General features: G+C 55.9%; 1 protein-coding gene across 1 annotated transcript in view; it reads left to right on the forward strand.

Annotated features, from left to right (window-relative positions):
* Window positions 1–15670, forward strand: part of ANXA11 (annexin A11) — a 36046-nt gene extending 20376 nt beyond the window's left edge. The window contains exons 2-15 of the mRNA XM_004583523.3: window positions 1612–1671; window positions 3306–3418; window positions 3714–4106; window positions 5139–5226; window positions 5441–5535; window positions 6163–6276; window positions 7915–8005; window positions 8294–8373; window positions 8871–8927; window positions 10687–10780; window positions 13401–13496; window positions 14343–14401; window positions 14569–14691; window positions 15307–15670. Coding sequence (XP_004583580.1) covers window positions 1620–1671; window positions 3306–3418; window positions 3714–4106; window positions 5139–5226; window positions 5441–5535; window positions 6163–6276; window positions 7915–8005; window positions 8294–8373; window positions 8871–8927; window positions 10687–10780; window positions 13401–13496; window positions 14343–14401; window positions 14569–14691; window positions 15307–15366 — 1515 coding nt within the window. The 5' untranslated portion in view covers window positions 1612–1619 and the 3' untranslated portion in view covers window positions 15367–15670. The remainder of the gene's footprint in view (window positions 1–1611; window positions 1672–3305; window positions 3419–3713; window positions 4107–5138; window positions 5227–5440; window positions 5536–6162; window positions 6277–7914; window positions 8006–8293; window positions 8374–8870; window positions 8928–10686; window positions 10781–13400; window positions 13497–14342; window positions 14402–14568; window positions 14692–15306) is intronic.
* Window positions 15671–19641: the final 3971 nt, after the last annotated feature.

Here is a 19641-nt window from a genome sequence, read left to right on the forward strand (position 1 = left end):
TAAGGAAAGAAGTAAATCTTCAAAAATAAATAAACTCAAAGAGTGGAAAGTGGCTGGTTAAAGAAACCATAGCAGATCCTTGCAATGAATGCTCTGTAGTTACTTTCAGAATTAACAGTTCTATATGTAGAGATGTATAATGATCATGATTTTTTTTTAGGATTTATAGATTTATTTGAAAGGCAGAAACAAAGAGAGAGAGAGAGAGAGAGAGAGAGAGAGTCAGACATCTTCCATCTGTTGACTCACTTCCCAAATGGCTACAGTAACTAGAACTGGGCCAGGCTGAGGCTAAAGCACTGGGCCATCATGTGCTGCTTTTCTAGGTCATTGTCAGGGAGCTGGATCAGAAGTAGAGCAACTGGAACCCAAACTGGAGCTAGCACCACAGCCAGCTGCTTCACCCACTCTGCCTATCATACAGAAATTCTATATATTTGGAGTTTGGTGTTGTAGATCTTTGGTCCGGCTTTTTCCTTTCCCCCCTACCTGGCTATGCATTAGGTGTTCTGCCCACAGGGTCAAGAAGAATTTTGGCAGGTGGATCGAGTGTGTCCAGCAGCGCAGTGCTTCTCAAAGTGGGTTCCTCAGATCCAGGTGGCCACCGACATTTGTTCAGATTGCACCTTCTGGAAACCGGATGCCCAGAGACGCGTTTTAACAGCCCTTGCACTCTGAGAGCCCATGTGGAAGGACAAGCAGCTTCCGCAAACCCAGCAGATAAGGGTAGAGTTGACCACAAAGGTGTCATCACATCCTCCCACTTGCTGTTGCATGTGTCTGCGAGTTGCACAGCTGCTGCCTTAGCAAGAGCCTGCAGCTTACAGGGCTGACTTTGAGTGGCTGGTGTCACAGTGGTGGGGCTGTGTCCAGAAGACTTGGTGAGAGCATGTGTCCTACGTGGCCCTCGTGGGCAAGAACCTAGGTCCTGGGCCTCTTTTCTTCCCTGCTCACCTTCTCTGGGCATTAATGACCACATCTGCTGGAATGGGCTGGTGTTGGCTCATTTACCAAGATTCCAGTCTTGTCAGAGAAGCCTTTCCAAAGACTAGGAACCACTTGGAGCCACTATTTTGTGCCTTATCAGGTTCCCTTGCCTGGGGACCCTCAAGTTGGAGAATGGAAAGTGTATGGGTCAGGTCCAGTGTAGGGGCTGTGTGCAGCTCGAGCACTGGGAAGTAAGGCTTTCGGGCTTCCCCCTTGCCAGGTGGCTGGTGATAAGGATGCAGGAATGTAAATAAATGCACACCTGGAGCCTGGACAGAGAGAGGCAGTGCACTCTCCTGGGCTTCAGGTCAGAGAACAGGTACACACACATTCATACACACTGCACACCTCCCACCCTCCCAACCCCAATCCACCCCCTCCATAGCAGAGGTGGCAGTGAGGCTGAGAGGTTTCACGGAGACCTGCAGGCTCGTGGGCACCAGCTCCTCCTGCAACCATGGGGAAGGGCTGGAACTTGCATGTCCGATTTCCTCCAGCAGAGCCCAGCAGGTGCAGGGGGACCTGGGCTGCCATAGCCTGGGCCTGATACAGCCCCTCCTGCATTCCCAGTAGTTTGGCAAGGGTCCTGGCAGGGTCTAAATGAGTTTTCCTCTTTCCTTCCAGATCCAGCCATGAGCTACCCAGGCTACCCTCCGCCCCCTGGTGGCTATCCACCAGCACCAGGTAAGAGGGGCAGTGGACTAGGGGACGGGGAGTGTGGAGTGACCCCCTCCTCTCTGCTCAGTGGCCAGGAGTGAAGAGGATGTGAATTGCAATTTGCTCACTCCCCAGGCTCCCGCATATTCTGGGGTTGGGGGTGCAGCACTAGGGGAGCTGCTGGGTGTGGAGGAGGGGCTGAGGAGCTTGTGGGACACAGTCTAGAAGGCCCCGTCTGGGTTTCTTGCTTTATTGGTCAAGAGCAGTGGGCGGATGCAGACTCAGATGCCTTCACTCCTCTGAGATTCCATTTTCTCTGCATTGAGGATCCACCTCATGCTGGGCAGGCCTGATTATGGATGTGATGGCCAGGCAACAGGCTCCAGCGGTATGGCATCCCGCCGAGTGTTGCTGGCTGGCGACAGTCCCTTGGCATGTCCCTGCCCTGTGCTTCCCAGAGCATGATTTAGCAGGTGCAGGATTCCCTACTCCTTGCAGGTGCTGAGGGGTCAGGTGTCACTTGCTACAACAATGGCTGGCAGAGTGAGGCTATGCTACCCAGGCAGGTGACCCAAAGCCAAACCCTACAGCTCTTCTTGTTAAACTCCAAAGCCCTGGACTGTAGCACCTCTTCGTCTTCCTGAAATGAGATGTGGCCCTGTTGAGACTGGGAGGATGTGTTAGGGCTCCTGGGACAAGGGGCAGCCAAGGGTATTCCAGACTGGCTACCCTGAGGGTACCTATGCTGCCCCATGCCCCCAGGACAAGAGAGGGTTCTGTGGGGGTCTGAGCACAGGTGGGGCCTGCAGGCTCTTTGTCTACCATCTCCCCCGGACACTGAGCAGTTGAGGACCAGGCCCCAGATGCTATGCCGTGGTACCTCAGAGCTTAGGTAGATTGGCCATCTTTTTCTGAATACTACCCCCTCCTCACTCCATTTTGCCAACCCTGGACAGAGGCCCTGTGCCCGATGCTTCTGCCAGCACAGTGTCATGGCTGGGGAGTGGGGACAATTTAGGAAAGGACCTGCCCTAAGTATCCCACGGTTGTGCCGTGGACAGGGATGCATGGAGCTGGCCAGCAGCCCCATACTGCCTTGCTGCTGAGCTCTGTGCTAGTGGTTGTATGTGAATGCTTGCTGGGCCCAGCACAGCCCAGTCCTCATCGCACACATGGTCACCCTATTTGCCAGCTGAAGCCATGAGCCTGGAGTGGCCGAGAGCCTTGGCCTATGCACATCTGGTTTATCAGGTTTAGCACCAGGTTTCTTACCACTTATGTGCCGTTATAGGTAATGGCTGATGTCTTCTGTGTTTGCCATGACCCAGCCTGTGTCCCTCCTCCTCCTTAGCCTACTGCTTGTCACAGCACACAAACGGATGACACCCCCCAAAACCCCCACCTAAGCTCATTTCTGTATCACTCAGGAAGTCTCCAAGTTCCCTGGCCTACTGCTGCTTGGGCTCGGTCCATGTCCCCAAATGTCTCGTGTCTGTCCTTCAGTTCTCTTATGGTGGGCTTGGGAGGACTGTGCCCACCCAGTACTCTGCAGAGCACCCTGGGAATGTTGACTTCCTTTTCCCCTGGTTCTGGGTGGAGTTCTCCCTTGCTGAGTTCTTGCCCTGTCCCCGTTTGGCTAAAGGCCTTGATGTTGCTTGCAGGCGGTGGTGCCTGGGGAGGTGCTGCCTACCCTCCGCCCACCATGCCCCCCATCGGGCTGGATAACGTGGCCAACTACGCAGGGCAGTTCAACCAGGACTACCTCTCGGGAATGGTGAGTCCAGCACTTCTGCCCAGGTGGCCCCGGGTGGTTCCAGCTGCCTGATGGGAGAGACCTGGCTGTCCATGGCTTCAGTGGGATCTCTGTATGTCCACCTGTGGGCATGGGGTGTGTTTCAGCTGTGTCTCAGAACAGGAGGGCTGTCATCAGGGTACTACCCATGTATGTGCACATGTGTGTGCTTGCATGTGTTGGCAACAATATCTGTATGTGTGCAGGGGTGTAGGTCCAAAGACTCAGGCCAGCACAGGGCACCTCAAGTCTGAGGCTATGCTCTGTGTGTTTCCAGGCTGCCAACATGTCCGGGACATTTGGAGGAGCCAACGTGCCACCGAACCTGTACCCTGGTGCCCCAGGGGGTGCTTACCCTCCAGTGCCTCCAGGGGGCTTTGGGCAGCCCCCTCCCCCGCAGCCAGGGGTTCCACCATATGGAATGTACCCACCTCCTGGAGGAAACTCACCCTCTGGGGCGCCCTCTTACCCACCATACCCCGGGGCCCCTGTGCCAGGCCAGCCCATGCCTCCCCCTGGACACCATCCCCCAGGACCCTACCCTGGGCAGCCACCAATGACCTATCCTGGGCAGTCACCAGTGCCACCCCCGGGGCAGCAGCAGCCAACGCCAAGCTATCCAGGATACCCGGGGTCTGGGGGCGTCACTCCTGCTGTGCCCCCAGCCCAGGTGAGTGCTGGTCAGGATCTGGACCCCAAAGTCTGGCCATGTGGTGGGGGGTCGGGAGGTGGGCAGTGGTAGGGTGCTGGCAGGGAGGTTCAGTCCTGCAGGTGCAGCTTCTTAGGCTCCCAGTGGCAGTTGCTTGCTGCCCGGGCTGCTCTCACGTGTGCTCAGCAGGGAACGGTCAGATAGGCATCCCCTGTCACTCCCTTGTTACTATTCCTGGGGCTCTGTGTTTGATAGAATTCCCCAGACCACCACTGCCAAGGCCATGTCCCCTGTGGCTTCTGGTCTGTAGCTACCTCATTGTGCTCTCCCACACAAGTTATGGGGGAAATGTTTGGCAGTTCCTCCTAGGGTGATCTTGGCTCATGTTGGAGAACCACTGCTGTCTGTAGAGCCTATGGTCAGGGTCACATGGCCAGCCCCGCCCAGCACTGGGCTGTGTTGTGTACTGGATGACTGCTATAAAGAGAGGGTCCTCTGCTCCTTCTACCCTACCCCCTGCACTGCCCTCTGCCCCCTAAGCTTATCTCTGTGTTATCACTGGCTTGTGCTCACCATCTAGAGACATCAGCTGGGGGATAATTGTTTAGCCTGATGTACACCAGTTGGCTGAGGCGTGTCCAGGCAGGCAGGCAGGCAGGCAGGTCACAGTCTAGAGGACAGAGCCGGGCAGCTGGCTTTTGACCAAGAGGAAGTGGGGCTGCCCTGTGCAGTAGTGCAGGGTGGAAGCCCCAGGTTGTGGGCGCCCAGGGGTGCCCATGTGGACTGTGGTTGGAGCCCTGGAGGGCGCTAGGGGACCACATTATCAGCATGCAAACTCAGCTGTTTGTGGGCCCGTAACCCTGTGAGCCAGGCACAATTTCCAGCACCAGGACACCCTGATCCAGGACAGACAATAGGTCAGGCAGACTGGATGCCGAGTGCTCTGTGTGGCCCCCACTTCGGCCTCTGTCCCAGAGTCTGGGGGTGCAGCATGTTTGGGTCAGGGTGAGGCGAACTACACACAGTTTTACCTGTGGCTGTCTGTGCCAGTAGTTTGGAAACCGAGGCACCATCATGGATGCATCTGGCTTCGATCCCCTGCGAGATGCTGAGGTCCTGCGGAAGGCCATGAAGGGCTTTGGTGAGAGACTGTGGCAGCTCAGGCCCCTGCCCTCCTGCCCAATTCCCCAGGCTGTCTGTGTGGGGAGCTGGGGGAAGCAATCTGTTTTTGTGGGGGTGGCGGAGCAGGTGCACAGAGGTGGGATGTGGTGGGAATGCCCAGGACCATGCCAAGACCCCTGGACTGTCAGAGCGTCCAGATGACTGTAGCCCTACCTTCCTCCTCCTCTCCCCAGGGACTAACGAACAGGCCATCATCGACTGCCTGGGGAACCGCTCCAACAAGCAGCGGCAACAGATCCTCCTGTCATTCAAGACCGCCTATGGCAAGGTGAGAAACGGCTGTTCCCTCCTGAGCCAGGTGCCACGTCCTTGGCGCTGGCACAGGGGGGCACCTCCAGCCCTGTCCGTGCTCACCCCTGCCTTTCCTTGGGGCCGAGACGGCTGGGTCTGTGGAATGGACCATGAGCTGCCTGAGGGTGCAGTGGCCTCCTGAGGCTGCGCTGCAAGAGGTATCCTGGTGTCCTTAGGGTGCTGGGATTTGGGGACAGGCCCTGGTCAAGTTGAGCCCCCTCCTTGTGGGGACTGGGACAGAGCTTTTGTGTCCTCCCCCATCTCTCCTCCTTGACGTGACTACCCAGGAAGTCTAGTGGACATGAGAGTATGTTGAGGGTTGTCTTGTGAACTTTGGGTTTGAAGTCTCAGAAGCTTAAATCAGGGTGAATGTGGAACTGGTGAGTGTCCCAGCCCAGCACTTCACAAAGCATAATGCTCTGTGAGCCACCTTGCTCACTGCAGGCTCTGGCTTGGCAGGGTTGGCCCACGGCCTGAGTTTCAGGTGCTTCAGTCCCAGGCTCCCGGTGCGGCCGACCCGCGGAGCTGGGGTACTGTTCTTCCTTAGTCACCTTCGGTGGTTCCTGCAACAGGATTGTTTTTGTTCATTTCAATTCCTGACCAGGATCTGATCAAAGATCTGAAATCTGAGCTCTCAGGGAACTTTGAGAAGACCATCTTGGCCCTGATGAAGACCCCCATCCTGTTTGACGTTTATGAGATCAAGGAAGCCATCAAGGTGTGTGTGTGCATGTGTGTGTACACGCCTGCCCTCATCTGTGGAGCAGGCCTGGGTGGCATGGTGTGGTGCCGCCTCCTCCTTAGCTGCTGTTGTCAGTGAAGCACCTGTGTCTCCTGGGTTTGCATACACCTGCTGGAGAAGGGGCAGCCTTGCCAGGAGGCAAATACCTTTCATCAGAGAGTGTCTAAGCCTCTCCCTGTTAAAAGGATGGTGGTGGGGGAGGAGTTAGTGACAGGACATATGAAGAGGGGGAGGAGGCCACAGATGGTGTCTTCATTCATTCCGGCTCTAACTAGCAAATACCAGGAACATGTTTGTGGAGTGTTGGCCCGACCAAGGTGACAGCGCAGTTAGGAGGCTGGAGGGTCACCAAGCCTGGTGCTGAGAGGGCCAGGACCAGGAATGCCAGGAACACGTCCCACCCTGCTGCCCAGGGCAGGACTCTGCCCCCTGAACTCCTGCTTCCTGCTCCTACTTGCTGTTGGCTTTGCCTTCCTTGTCAGCTTCCAGAGGATTCCTGTCCATCTCTGTTTACCTGTCAGAAATCTAGCCCCAAAGGAGACCAATGCAAATGGAGGCAGCTTCTGATTGGCTTAGCCTGGGCTCCCCGTCTCTGACTAGTCCAGGGGTTTTGACCACACAGGGTGAGCCATCTCTATCCTAGGCAGGACTTGGCCTCTGTGTAGAAGTCCCATAAGTGGGGAACAGCAGGTGGCTCCTGTGAGCAGAGCCAGACCTCAGAAGGAGTCTGCTCCAAGGCCTGGCAGGCACCCAGAGGGAGGAGGACCAGGCAGCTCAGTGCAGCAGCCTGTCAACGGGAGGGCTGTGCTGAGGTGTGGGGGCATGTCACATTTCCAGGAAGGGGTCAGGAGGCGGCTTCGGGGTCCCAGGGAGTAACCCCCAGGCCTCTGCCTAGCCCCTGCCTCGCCCCTGCGTGCTGCAGCTTTGGAAACAGCACCGGCTTAGGGTTGGCTGTTGCTAAGTAGTCATGTGTCCTTGCACCTCTGTGGAGGGGACAGGGGCTGCTGTCAGGGTGTGTGCTGAGATCTGGGTAAGGGGCTAATGTGTCAGCCCTTTGTAAACTCCAGCCGCCTGCAATTGGTGATGGTAAAACACCTGCCGATGTGCAGGGTTCCTGGCCTGACTGCACTGGGTGCTCCGCCCACGCCTACTCATGCAGTTCTCCTGACTTGCCTGGGAGGGCAATAATAGCACCACACCCAATTGGTAGTCAGGGAACCTGGGGCACAGAGAGGCTCACCTCTGTGCACAAGGTCACACAGCCAGGGTTCAAGTCCACACAGGGCCAGGCTGCTCGCCCTGCCACCCAACACAATCTTCTGTCCTCATTGTGGCTGCCTCCTTGCAGAAGTCTGCAGACACCCCGAGTGCTCACTCGTGGGCTGAGAGAGAGACTGCAGTACACCTGCTCCTGGCTGTGTGACCTCAGACAAGTCACGACACTTCTCTGATTCCTGGCTTGGGGGGGCGAGGGTCCCCATGGTTGATCACTCAGGATGTCAGAGAGCATTGTCTCAGCTGGGAGTCTCGCTTGATGGGGCACCTGCTGTATGTTGGGCAGGGGTGAGGGCATGGTGCTGAGCATGTGGTGTGGTTTGTTCTCGGCTCTCGTAGGGGGCTGGTACTGATGAAGCCTGCCTGATTGAGATCCTCGCTTCCCGCAGCAATGAGCACATCCAGGAACTGAACAAAGCCTACAAAGCAGGTTAGGCTGTCCCCAAGGCCGTGTTCCCCACCCCTGCTGGTCCCTCTGCCTCTCCCAGGCCTGGCCTGCTGTTGACACAGGGCAGCTGACAGAGGTGAGGGAGACCCTGGGGAAACCCTTCTGGGTGTGTGTTTGGGGTCAAGCTTGACCATGGGCAGGTCAGAATGAAGGTCATGGGCATGGTTATTCCTAGAAGGTCATCTGCCTCCTCTAGCCTGGACCCCCTGGTGGCTGTGTGTGTCAGGCAGCTTCCTGCTGTGGGGTGGAACTTGCGTGTCTCCCTTTCAGAATTCAAGAAGACCCTGGAGGAGGCCATTCGAAGCGACACATCGGGCCACTTCCAGAGGCTCCTCATCTCCCTCTCCCAGGTACCTCTCTGCAGCAGGAAACACACCCCCCTCTTCCTGTGCTGCCCTGCCCCGCCAGCCGTGTATGAGGAGGGGGCTTAGAAAGTCTTGCAAATAAGGAAGCAAGAGTATAATGTCTTAGAACTGCTTCCCTGGGTGAGAGCTTCAGGGTCAGGTGGGAGAGAGCTGGGAGGTGGAACTGCCAGGCGAGGCCCCCTCTCAGGCAGAGAAACTGGCAGGCATCCCCACCACAACCCACTGCTTAAACCCTGCACATGCTACCAGCCCTGCCGTCCACACAGACGTCAGGTGAGCTGTCAGGAACATCAGTGGGGATACAGAATAAGAAGTTCCTGGGTGTTGGTGGAGAATGTCCAAGGGGATCCCAAGAGAAGGGCAGCCGAGGTGGTTTTCTAGTGTTTGGTTTGGGCCTTTTGGGGTGTGAGGGGCAGTGGTGGAGAGGCGAGGGGTGTGCCCTCTAAGGAGGGGCCCTGCCCAGCCTGCCTGCTTCTTTCCAGGGAAACCGAGACGAAAGCACGAACGTGGACATGTCCCTGGTGCAGCGAGATGTCCAGGTGAGTATGTGGCCAGGCCAAGCAACCCCTTGGGGTACTTGCTTCACAAGGGAGGGGTGGATTCCAGGGGCTATGGGTTTTAGCCGTGCTCTACTGTTCAATGAGCAGGTTACCCCAGTCCACATCCCAGCCCCCCAATGCACACATGCTGCCAGGGAACCTATGAGAAGATCAGCATTGCTAAAGGGGACTTTATCTCTCCCTGTGTTTTGCTGGACATACCCTCAGGTTTGCAGGGTGTTTGAGGCCTGGAGCTTGGAAGCCACTGTCCCATCACTTGTGTGGCCTGGGGAATCTGCCCACATTCCCCTCATGTGACAGAAGGGAGGATGTGAAGGCATCTTGGTTCCTTGCTAGAAAATCTGGCCTTTCCCATGAATGCCTTCAGACTGCTGCATTCATTCGGGGAGAGCCACAGCATCCCTGCTGGCTGGAGCTGCTGTACCTCCTGTTCCCATCCCCTCCTCCCAGTCCCTTGCTCCTGCCGCCCCCGCAGGGCATCCTCTGGAAGCTGTCGGTGTCCGATCCTCTCTGCCGTTAGAGCTGGACCTTGTTTTCCAGATGAACAAGTTGAGGCTGAGCTGGAATCCAGAGCACTGTGGAGGCGGAGCCTGGCTGAGGCCCAAACTCCTGGCTCTGGGCTCCCCCAGTACCTGCTGACTCCTGCAGGCTCTGCCTTACTCCACATCTGCCCAGCTTGTGACTTCTTTTTAAAAGATTTATTTGTTGTTATTTGAAAGGTGGAGTTTAAAAGAGAGGGAGAAATAGAGAAAGATCTTTTATTCATTTTTTCACTTCCCAAATGGCTGCAATGGCCAGGTGTGGCTTTACCAGGGTTTCCCATGCAGTGCAAGGACCCAAGCACTTGGGCCATCTCCTGCTGCTTTCCCAGGTGCATTGGTTGGAGTTCCATGCACATACTTGGCTCTCCGGTCTCTGAGTCTTGCCCCTAGTGGAAATTTTATAGGCCATTTGCTGTGCCAGGCTTCAGCTCTCGCGCTCTGAGTGTCTGCCCCCTGTTCATGGTATCAATACCCGTAGCAGAGAGCTGCCACCTGAGACCCCGGAGGTACTTTGGGGTCATTGAAGTCAGAGGTTGCAAACTGAGCAAAATATTTTGGACTTGGCTCTTCAAGAGCTTGGCAGACAAGTACAAACCCTGCCACTTTGCAAACATCATGTCTGGGTCATAAACCACGGGGCAAGTAAGATCCATGTCAGAGCCACACCTGTGAGTGTCTCCTACCAACTGTTGTGATGGTTGCTGCCTTACCTGCGCCTTCTGATAGAGTAGGAAAGTGCTGAGGGTTGGAAATTTCCATGTGGGTGTCTAGCCTCGCTGGGGAGCAGACCTCATGGTCGCTGGGGACCTATCGTCCCCTTTCCTTGTCTGTGGCTGCAAAGTAGTCTCCCCTTAGCATGGTTAGCCACATACCACAGCCGCCCGTCACCTCAGTTCATGCTAGGCCTCTGTCCCCCGCTGTGAGGCTCTCTGTGAACAGCTGTTTGGGCTGTTCCTCACCTGCTCTGGGCCCCTAAAACCTTAGTCATCCTGGTCCCAACTTCTCTCTCTTTTTCCTGTCCCCAACCCCAAGTTCTATGCCAGTTCTGTAAGGGCATCACATGGCCCAGCACTGCCCCTTTGGGCTTCTCGGAGACCTGCAGAGCCTAGCACTGCCTGGCTTTCTGAGGTGACCTTGGCTTGGGAGCCAAGGGTGCTGAAACCCCTATTTACACGTGTGTCCTGCTGTCCATCCAGGACCTGTATGCTGCTGGAGAGAACCGCCTGGGGACAGATGAATCCAAGTTCAATGCCATTCTCTGCTCCCGGAGCCGGGCCCATCTGGTGGCAGGTAAGGAAGGCCCCGGGCCTTTCTGGCAGCTGTTATATGAGGTCAGATCAAAGCTTATAGGAGCTTACAGGAGCCCCAAACTCTGGTGCTGCTTCATCAGCGCCTCCTCGTGGTGACTGCATGGATGCTGCCTGAGAGTTTGCTAAGATGTGCAGGACGCCATCTTTTCCTGCTGCGGGTGGAGGAGGGGGGAAGACACAGAGCAGACCCCCGGCTGGATCTTCCCACGCTGGAACAAAAGAGCTGGGTGAGCCCTTGGGGGCACCCACCCTGTGTAGGCTGCAGCACCACTCACGAAATGAGCCCAGCGGTGATGCTGGGTGACTTTAATTCTCTCGTTCACTCAGCACATAAACTGAGCCCATGCCTAACCCAGTCACTCTGATGGAGTGGGTGTGAAGAAGTCCTTTTCTCATGCAGTAGACCTTGTTCAGGAATATAGACAGCAAGCGTGTGCTAAGTAGAAAAGCTGTGTCAGGCAGAAGAGAAAGGTCAGGAAGCCATGACATGGGGTCTAGGGTGATCCTTGGGGCGGTCCTCATCCAGGTGAGATGAGACTGTAATCCCCTAAGCAGAGGCCCCTGTGTGGGGGCTCCCAGATGATCCAGAGAAATGGTGGCGGGTGTCCATGTGGCTAGAGTGGGCCGTAGGACAGGGGGAGGGTAGAGGTGGTAGAAACCATGGGGAGATGGGCCCCTAGGCACAGAGGGAATAGTAGTTGGGAGGCTACCACTGCATGGACCCAGGGTGAGGATTGTGGCCATCTGGATCAGGGCGGTAGGGATGTGGTGGGAAGGGTTGGTCTCTGGCCCTGCTCATGGTAGAGGAGCTAGGGAGACACGCAGTCTCATGGCTGGGCAAGTGGGAGGGCAGAGCAGGCTGCTGGGCGGCTGGAGGCACCAGGCGGCTGAGTGTGTCAGGCCAGCAGTGAGGGAAGGGTGGGCCAGGCCTGCAGCTGTGTTGGAGGCCCTGGGACAAGAATAGGTCTTGTTCTCCCGGACAGTGTGCGGTGGTTTGAGGATAGCCCACCCAAGGCCACTATATGAGACCAAGGAGGAGCCACAGGGAGGTGGGCAGATGCGAGGAAAGGACTGTGGCAGAACAGGAGGGCCGCTGTGAGCTGTAGTGGGTGTGGAAGAGAATGCTGAGCGCCCCCCAGTGGTCTGCAGGGGCAATGGAAGCAGAAACCCAAGCACCTGCTGTGTCCTGGGCCCCAAACTGAGGGGGCCTGCGGGTGTCTTCATTCTAGAGCAGTAAGCAGGAAGCGTTGGGTGACTCAGCTGGGTGTGGGCAGGCTCAGGTCTGAACCCAGGCGTTCTGGCCCAGGGCACACTTCTGTTTTTTAGAAGTTGTATGCATTTTTATTTGAAAGCAGAGTCAGTCTCTCTCTTTCTTTCTCTTTATCTTCTCTCCACTGGTTCACTCCCCAGAGAGCAACAATGACAAGTTCTGGGCCAGGCCGAAGCCAGGAGCCAGGAACTCCATTAGGGTCTCCCATGTGGCTGGAAAGATGGTCTCCAAGCACCTGGGCCGTCTCCCGCTGGTTTTCCCAGCCCTTTAGCAGGGAGCTAGGTGGGAAGTAGAGCAGCTAGTACACGAACCATCGTCCCGTGGGATTGCCGGCATGGCAGGTGTCAGCTTTACTTGCTGCGCCACAATGCTGGCCCCAGATGTAACATCTTAACCACTATGCCAAATACCTGCCTCTAAATGGGTTTTAGAAATGTGTTTTATTGACCTGCTGGAGTGGTGGGGCGGGATGAAGTGGCGAGAGGAGTTCCATCCGCTCGCTCATTTTCCAGGAACTGAATCTAGCTCTCCCCTGTGAGAGGCAGGACCACAGCACCATCGCCACTGCCTCCCGGAGTGTGCATTTGCTTGCGCTCAGGCACTCTGACGTGGCGTGTGGGCATTCCTGCCAACTCCTTAATTGCAATGCATTGAAATGCACGCCCTGCTGCCCAGAGCACACGCTCTCACCTCCTCACTGTGCTGTGATGGAGCTGGAGTGAGCATGCTTCCATCTCCGTGGTTTGGATGAGAATGGGAAATTGCAGGACACCCATGGTGTCCCCCACATTCCGGAGGACCAACATGGTGTCCGTGATGTGGCTCTGCCCCATGACCTGTGTCACAGGCCTGGGGAGAAGGAGTGTGAGTCTAAGTGGGAGCAAGTGGCCCCATATCAGTGATGTCAGAGTCTGCCACATGGGGCTCCGTAGGTCTGCTGGGCGCAGGCAGGGTGGGTAGAAGGCAGCTCTGGGTGCTGGCTCACAGGCAAGAAGCATGAGTCTGACCCATGAAACAGTGGGGGTATTGTAGCTAGCCATGCTGGGGACCTGGAGAGGAAAGGTACTACTGGGTGTGGTAAGCCTCCTTCCCCAGGCAGGCAGCTGCCCTGGGGCATGGATGTGCCTACTGGGTGAGCTGGGGCCATGGAGCTGTGTGCAGGGCTCGTGACGCACAGTGTGGCCACCTTGAGAACTGCTCAGGTGTGGTGAGCAGGGCAGATGGGGCCAGTGCGGTGGGGCTCGCACAGGGGCTCTCCCCTTGAAGTTGTGGGAGCTGGAGGGAGCGCGAGCCTTGGTCCTTGACCCATCCCTCTATGTCCTCCTGCTAGTTTTCAACGAGTACCAGAGGATGACGGGCCGCGACATCGAGAAGAGCATCTGCCGGGAGATGTCGGGAGACCTGGAGCAGGGCATGCTGGCCGTGGGTGAGTGCCTCTGGCGCATCTCCCTGGGCAAGAGGGTGGTGCGGCAGAGGAACCCCTGGTGGCCACGAGGCCTGCTGCTTGCCAGGGCTCTGGGGTTTCGAGGGATCACCCGGGGTCCCTAGTGCAGTTCTGGGGAAGGGAGGCGTGAGGTGAGCACTGCCGGGAGCGCATCCAGCTGCCTTGCTCCCTGAGGAAAGTCACTCATACCCCACCAGGCTCTTTCCAAAAAAAATGCAGCAGTTGGGGGATGTTTGAAGGAACATTTGGACAGGGAGAGGGCTGTGGTGGCTGTGCCCCAGCGGAGGCCTGGTTCCCTGAGGCCCCTCCGCTCCCAGGCCCGTGCAGCCCCTCTGCACTCTCTCTGCAAGGACACTGCTTGTCTTGTTGCTGTGCTTTGCTTGGAGCCTCCTGGGGGCATCGAGGGCCGGGGAGTAGATGGAAAATTGTCATTTACATGTCCCCTGAGTTAGGTCTCATAGCCTGAGGACTCTTGGGGGATGTTCATTCTACTCCCACCCACCCATGGGGGGCCTGGGTGTCTGCACACTGCTCCTCCCAACTCTCTCCCCTTCACACTCCCCCATGTCTGAGCACAGTGGACTCCATGAGCTTGGGCAGGCTGTGTGTTTGTGTTCTGTAAAGCTGGGGCCAGGCCAAGCCAGGGGTGAGTGAGTGTGTGTGTGTGTGTGTGGCGGGGGGATCGGTGAGCCTGGAGGAGGAGGAGGAGATGGAGGAAGGACTGTGCCGTGATGGATTTGAAGTTCTGTCTCCCAGGAGGGCCTCCATTCTCTGCAAGTCTTGTGAACTTCTGTCCCATCCTCCCTTCTCTCTGTCTCTATCTTGCAGTGAAATGTCTCAAGAACACCCCAGCCTTCTTTGCAGAAAGGCTCAACAGGGCCATGAAGGTAGGTGAGGCCCTCCTGGGGCCACAGGCTGAATGCGGGGCGAGGGGAGGGTAGAGCCAGCCCACAGCTGAGCTGGGCACAGGGTGGGGTTTGGGGGCGATAGGCGGGGCCTGGGACTGAGGGCGGTGACCTGTCACTCACCCACACTCTCTTGGTGGCCTCTTCAGGGGGCAGGAACCAAGGACCGCACGCTGATCCGCATTATGGTGTCGCGCAGCGAGGTTGACCTACTGGACATCAGGGCCGAGTACAAGCGGATGTACGGCAAGTCGCTGTACCACGACATCACGGTAGGTGCCCCTGCGGGCCGGGGGCACTGCCTCTGCCATAGCCCTCCCTTTTGCTCCCTCTTCTCAGAGAGCCCATGGGCTCCAGCTGCATGCCACGTGGCGTCCTGTTTAGGGGGCCCACTGTGGTTCTCTGCTGCTGGCTCCCCAGTGGTTAGCTCCTGAGTGCGGGACAGGGCTTGGCCCTGCCGCTGGTGAGTCCCAGCTGCATCTGGGTTGGGGACAGGAGAGTCCCAGGCCTGCTCTACTTGGGCCCAACATGGCAGTCCCGGCCACCCTGCCATTCTGTGACCTGCCAGCGAGAACACACATCCCCAAGTGGTCCATGGAGCCCTACTCGATGGGCTTTTCTGCAGGGGATTACTTAGGGTTGGGTCCCGGTTCTTGAACCCACTGTGTGATTGCAAGCAGTTTCCTTAAACCTCCCTGAACAGGCGCTCCCTTGCTGGCCTGTCAGACACAGAGGGCCGCAGTACCTCCCCAGAAAGGTTGTGACCCTGGTGCATGCACGGGGCCTGTCAGCACACAGCTACAGCACTGCCTGTGTGTGCCGGGGGCCGGGCCTGGCTCTCCAGCGCGCCCTGAGCCAGGGCTGCCTTGCTTCTATCCCCCACCTAGGGAGACACCTCGGGCGATTACCGCAAGATCCTGCTCAAGATCTGCGGCGGCAATGACTGAGCCGCGTCCGCAGCGCCCCCTGCTGCCCACCCGCCAGCAGCGGCCATGCCAGCAAGAGGCCAGAAGATAGATCGCACAAATCCACACAGTAGCCCCCCGCTAGGCATGCCGTCCACAGGCCCCCAGCCCTCTGCCCTTTGCCCCTACTGAGCCGGGAACCTTGCCAGAAGACCAGGCTCGCTCCAGACCACCTGCCCACTCAACCTGCTGTTCTCTGCCCACTCGTGCAGGCAGCACCTGGGCTTGTGGCTGAGCTCCCATCCCAACCCCCTCCATTGCCATCGTATGCTTTTTTTCTCTTTTTGTTAGATTGACATACTCACACAGCATCTGCTCACTCCGGACATGTTTCTGGTGAGGGTGGCATGGTGGGCGGAGCACCCTGGCCTCCCTGGGGAAGTGGGGAGGAGGAGGGAGGGACAGTCAGGGTAGTCTTTGCATCTGGTGAGAATGTGTCATGAGCGTTGTTATTGCCAAACACACTCCTTTCTAAGGCCTGAGAGTCAGCTGTTCTATCCTTCCTGTAACCACAGGGCCAAGCCAGTTCCCTGCCAGTGACGGGGCCTCCTTGTCATTTGGAATGTGCCTTAAACCTGAATGTCTCTAGCCATAAAAAAAAAAAAAAGAAAGAAACAAAACAACAACAAAAAATTGTTTCCACATTAAAGTTAGCTGTTTCTGGAATGTTCCAGAAATGTCTTCCTGGCGCCAGTTTGTTTTTCTTTGCTTCATGGCTCTGCCCCATGGCTCGGGGCCTCCAGCCTTACTGACTAGTGAGAATTCACACACGACTTTAAGTAGCAAAGTTCTGATTGCATTAACTGACTACAAAGGCTCCTGAAATGCCTGCTGGGAGCCCAGACACTAGAAAGGGGTGGGGGTCTGCATGAGGCATAGCCATGCCCTCTGAGGGTGAGGTGGGCGGAATGTGGCTAGTGTGGTAGAAGGGGCCTGAGTAGAGAGAGGGAGGGTGTCTGTCTGACTCCTGGAGCAGAACTCTCAGCTAGGGGCTAATCAGGAGGGTGCGGACACCCCAGAGGCACGTGACTCGAGGGAACCCCTGGGCTGAAGGGTCTGGCACCCACCATAGTTGATGGTGTTGGGAAAAGCGGAGTCTAGGAGGGGGAGAGAGTTTTTAGAACACACCGTTCTCACCCGGCAGAGGATGCTATCTCTAGGGTGAGCCCCAGGTGGTTGCTGCTGCCTGACTTCTGGGATCCCAAGCAGTGAGAGGAGAGTCCCTGGAGGCCTGGAGCAGCGGGGCACTGAGGTGGGTGACAGGTCCCAGTCACCATAGCAGCCCCTCAGCATCCCGCCCCAGCTCTCCCAGCCTCCCCGCTAACCTCCCAAGCGTACCGGCCCCTAGGGCAGGCTCTCACCCTTGGGTGCTGGATGGGACCCGTGGGTAAGATGAAGTGCCTACCCCTGGTGGCCTCCTGCGCCAAGGCAGGGCCTCAACTCTGCCTGCTCTGATGTCGCTGTCATCTGCCCCGGCACACTCAGTCCTCTGTTTGGCAGATGGAGTTACTTTACACAAAGTTCTTTGTAGGAACGTGAATCTTTTGCCAACATTTAAACATTGAGAAATCTTATATTAAAAAAAAAAAAATCTGGAATTCTGGTTTCTTTCAAAAAAAAAAAAAAGCAAATTATGGCACCACGAGGCCGGCGTTCCCACATGGCTGGGGCAAGTGGCACTGTTCTCTGGCTGCCACAGTCCCCAGCTCCTTGTGCCACACCACGCCCAGGCAGGCCTTGGCGATGGAGACGTTTGCATCCTTGAGTGCTGCCTCTGCTGACCTCGGTCCTGCTTCCCCTCCCTCTGGCCGCCCATGCTAAGCATGGGCAGGAGGATTGTGTGGGCAGCTTGCTGAGGTGGCACTAGCGGCAAAGGCCATTGCTACTGTCCAGGGTTGTGGAGGGACGGGGTCAGCACTGTTCGCTATGCTCAGGACAGGAGGTGACAGAGAGCCACATGGGGGTCTTCGCCTGCCTCCTGGAGGGATAGGGGTCAGTCCCAGTCCCAGCTACACATGCAGTTCCACTTCTGATCCAACTCCCACCCTGCTAATGCTCCTGGGAAAGCAATGGAGGATGGTTCAAGTGCTTGGGCCCCTGCACCCAAGTGGGAGACCTGGAAGAAGCTCCCATGTTTGGACCGACCCAGCTCTGGCTATTGCATCCATCTAGGGAGTGAACCAGTGGTTGGAGGATCTGTCTTTTCTATCTCTCTCTAACTCTGCCTTTCAAATAAAAATAAGATAAACCTTTAAAAAGAATGAGGGTCCTTTATAGTCTCATTTGTGAGGTTGCTTTCTGGAAAACCTGTTTAAACGACTTACTCTTATTTGGGCTCTGCAGGTTGAAGGTGACATCCCTGAAGGACATTTCAAGGCCAGTGTATTAGCTCTGATGCCTGCGGGAGGGGACACCAGCCGGGGCCAACAGGAGACAACCTGGAAACCCTTGGGAGCAAATGCGGGGAATGAGGGCTTCACAGAGTTCCTGCAGATGTCCTGCAGCTCCCGAAGGCCAGTGTGTTGGGAGAGGACGTGAGAAAACCCCCTTTGTCCCCTGTGGCCGACCTCCAGCACTGCCCACGCAGGAAGCAGAAGCTAAGGCAGAGTTAGACATGGCCTGGACTTCAGCAGTCACTCACACAGAGGCTGTAGCCTAAGAAGGTCGTTACAGAGTCTAAACTACAGCAGACATGAGCAGCCACAACACACTGAGGGCCACATTACACTGTTAGAAATGCCCAGGAGGGGCTGGCAATCCATATGGGCACTGGTCCAAGTCCCAGCTGCTCTGCTTCTGATTCAGCTCCCTGCTAATGTGCCTGGGAAGGTAGCAGAAGATAGCCCAGTGCTTGGGCCCCTGTACCCACATGGGAGAGCCAGAAGAACCTCCTGGTTTCTGGCTTTAGACCAGCCCATTGCAGCCATTTGCAGAGTGAATCAGAAGGTGGAAGATATCTGTCTCCTTCAAATAAATACATAATTTTAAAAAAAAAATTAGAAAACATGGGGCCTGGCACAATAGCCTAGTGGCTAAAGTTCTCGCCTTGCATGTCCTGGGATCCCATATGGACACTAGTTCATATCCTGGCTTCTCCGTTTCCCATCCAGCTCCCTGCTTGTGGCCTGGGAAAGCAGTTGAGGACAGCCCAAAGCTTTGGGACCCTGCACCTGGGAGGTGCACCTGGTGGGAGACCTGGAAGAAGCTCCTACCTCCTGGCTTCAGATTGGTGCAGCTCCAGCCATTGTGACCACTTGCAGGTGGAAGATCTTTCTGTCTCTCCTCTCTGTAAATCTGATTTTCAATAAAAAATAAGCCTTTAAAAAAATTTTAAAACATAGAGCAAACTAAATCTAAGCAATCAGAAGGCAAGAGATAATGAAGTTTATAGTACAGAGAACCGAAATAAAGGCTAGAAAAGCAATAGACTCACTGAAACAGTAAGTTCTTTGGAAATGGCAGTGAATTTGGCAAACCTAGCTCATTCCAAAACCTACTTTATCCTGAGACCAAAGCTAAAGCCTCCACGAGAAAAAGATAAAACAAAATTGCCAGTCAATAATATCCCTTGTAATTTGATGCAAAAATTCTCAACCAAATGACAGACCAAGTCCAGGTGAGATTGTCCCCAGCTAGGCCAGTTTCACAAAACAGCAACCAGGTGACATTTCCCACAGCAACAAAATGACAAGGAAAAACCCCACATGATGTTCTCACTAGGTGCAGACAAAAGCTCTTGGAAAACCATGACACTCCTTTGTGCGTAAAAACAAAGTCAGCATATTAAGAATAGAAGGAAAGATTTTAATCTGACAGCATTATGGAAAGCTGGCAGCTAACATTGCTGGTGGAAATGCAAGCTGGAGCAGCTGGCATGCAAAGCAGATCAATGATTCTTCCAAGAGTTGAATAAGGAGTGGGGGCTGGCGCTGTGGCATCACATGTTAAGCTGCCATCTATAATGGCTGTATCCTATTTGTGTGCCGGTTCAAGTCCCAGTTAGTTCACTTTTGATCCAGCTCCCTGCTAAAACACAAGGGCATGGGGAAGCAGCAGGAATGGCCCAAGTGCCTGGGGACATGCACCCACAGGGAAGACCCAGAAGAAACTCCTGGCTCCTGGTTTCAGCATGGCCCAGCCCTGGTCATTTCAGGGGTGAAGCAGTGGATGGAAGATCTCTCTTCCCTCTCTTTCTCGGTAACTCTGCTTTTTAAATGAATAATCCTTTTAAAAGTAAACAAATGAAACCGTCTGAGT

This window comes from Ochotona princeps, chromosome 13, assembly GCF_030435755.1.
Source record: "Ochotona princeps isolate mOchPri1 chromosome 13, mOchPri1.hap1, whole genome shotgun sequence".
Classification (NCBI taxonomy): domain Eukaryota; kingdom Metazoa; phylum Chordata; class Mammalia; order Lagomorpha; family Ochotonidae; genus Ochotona; species Ochotona princeps.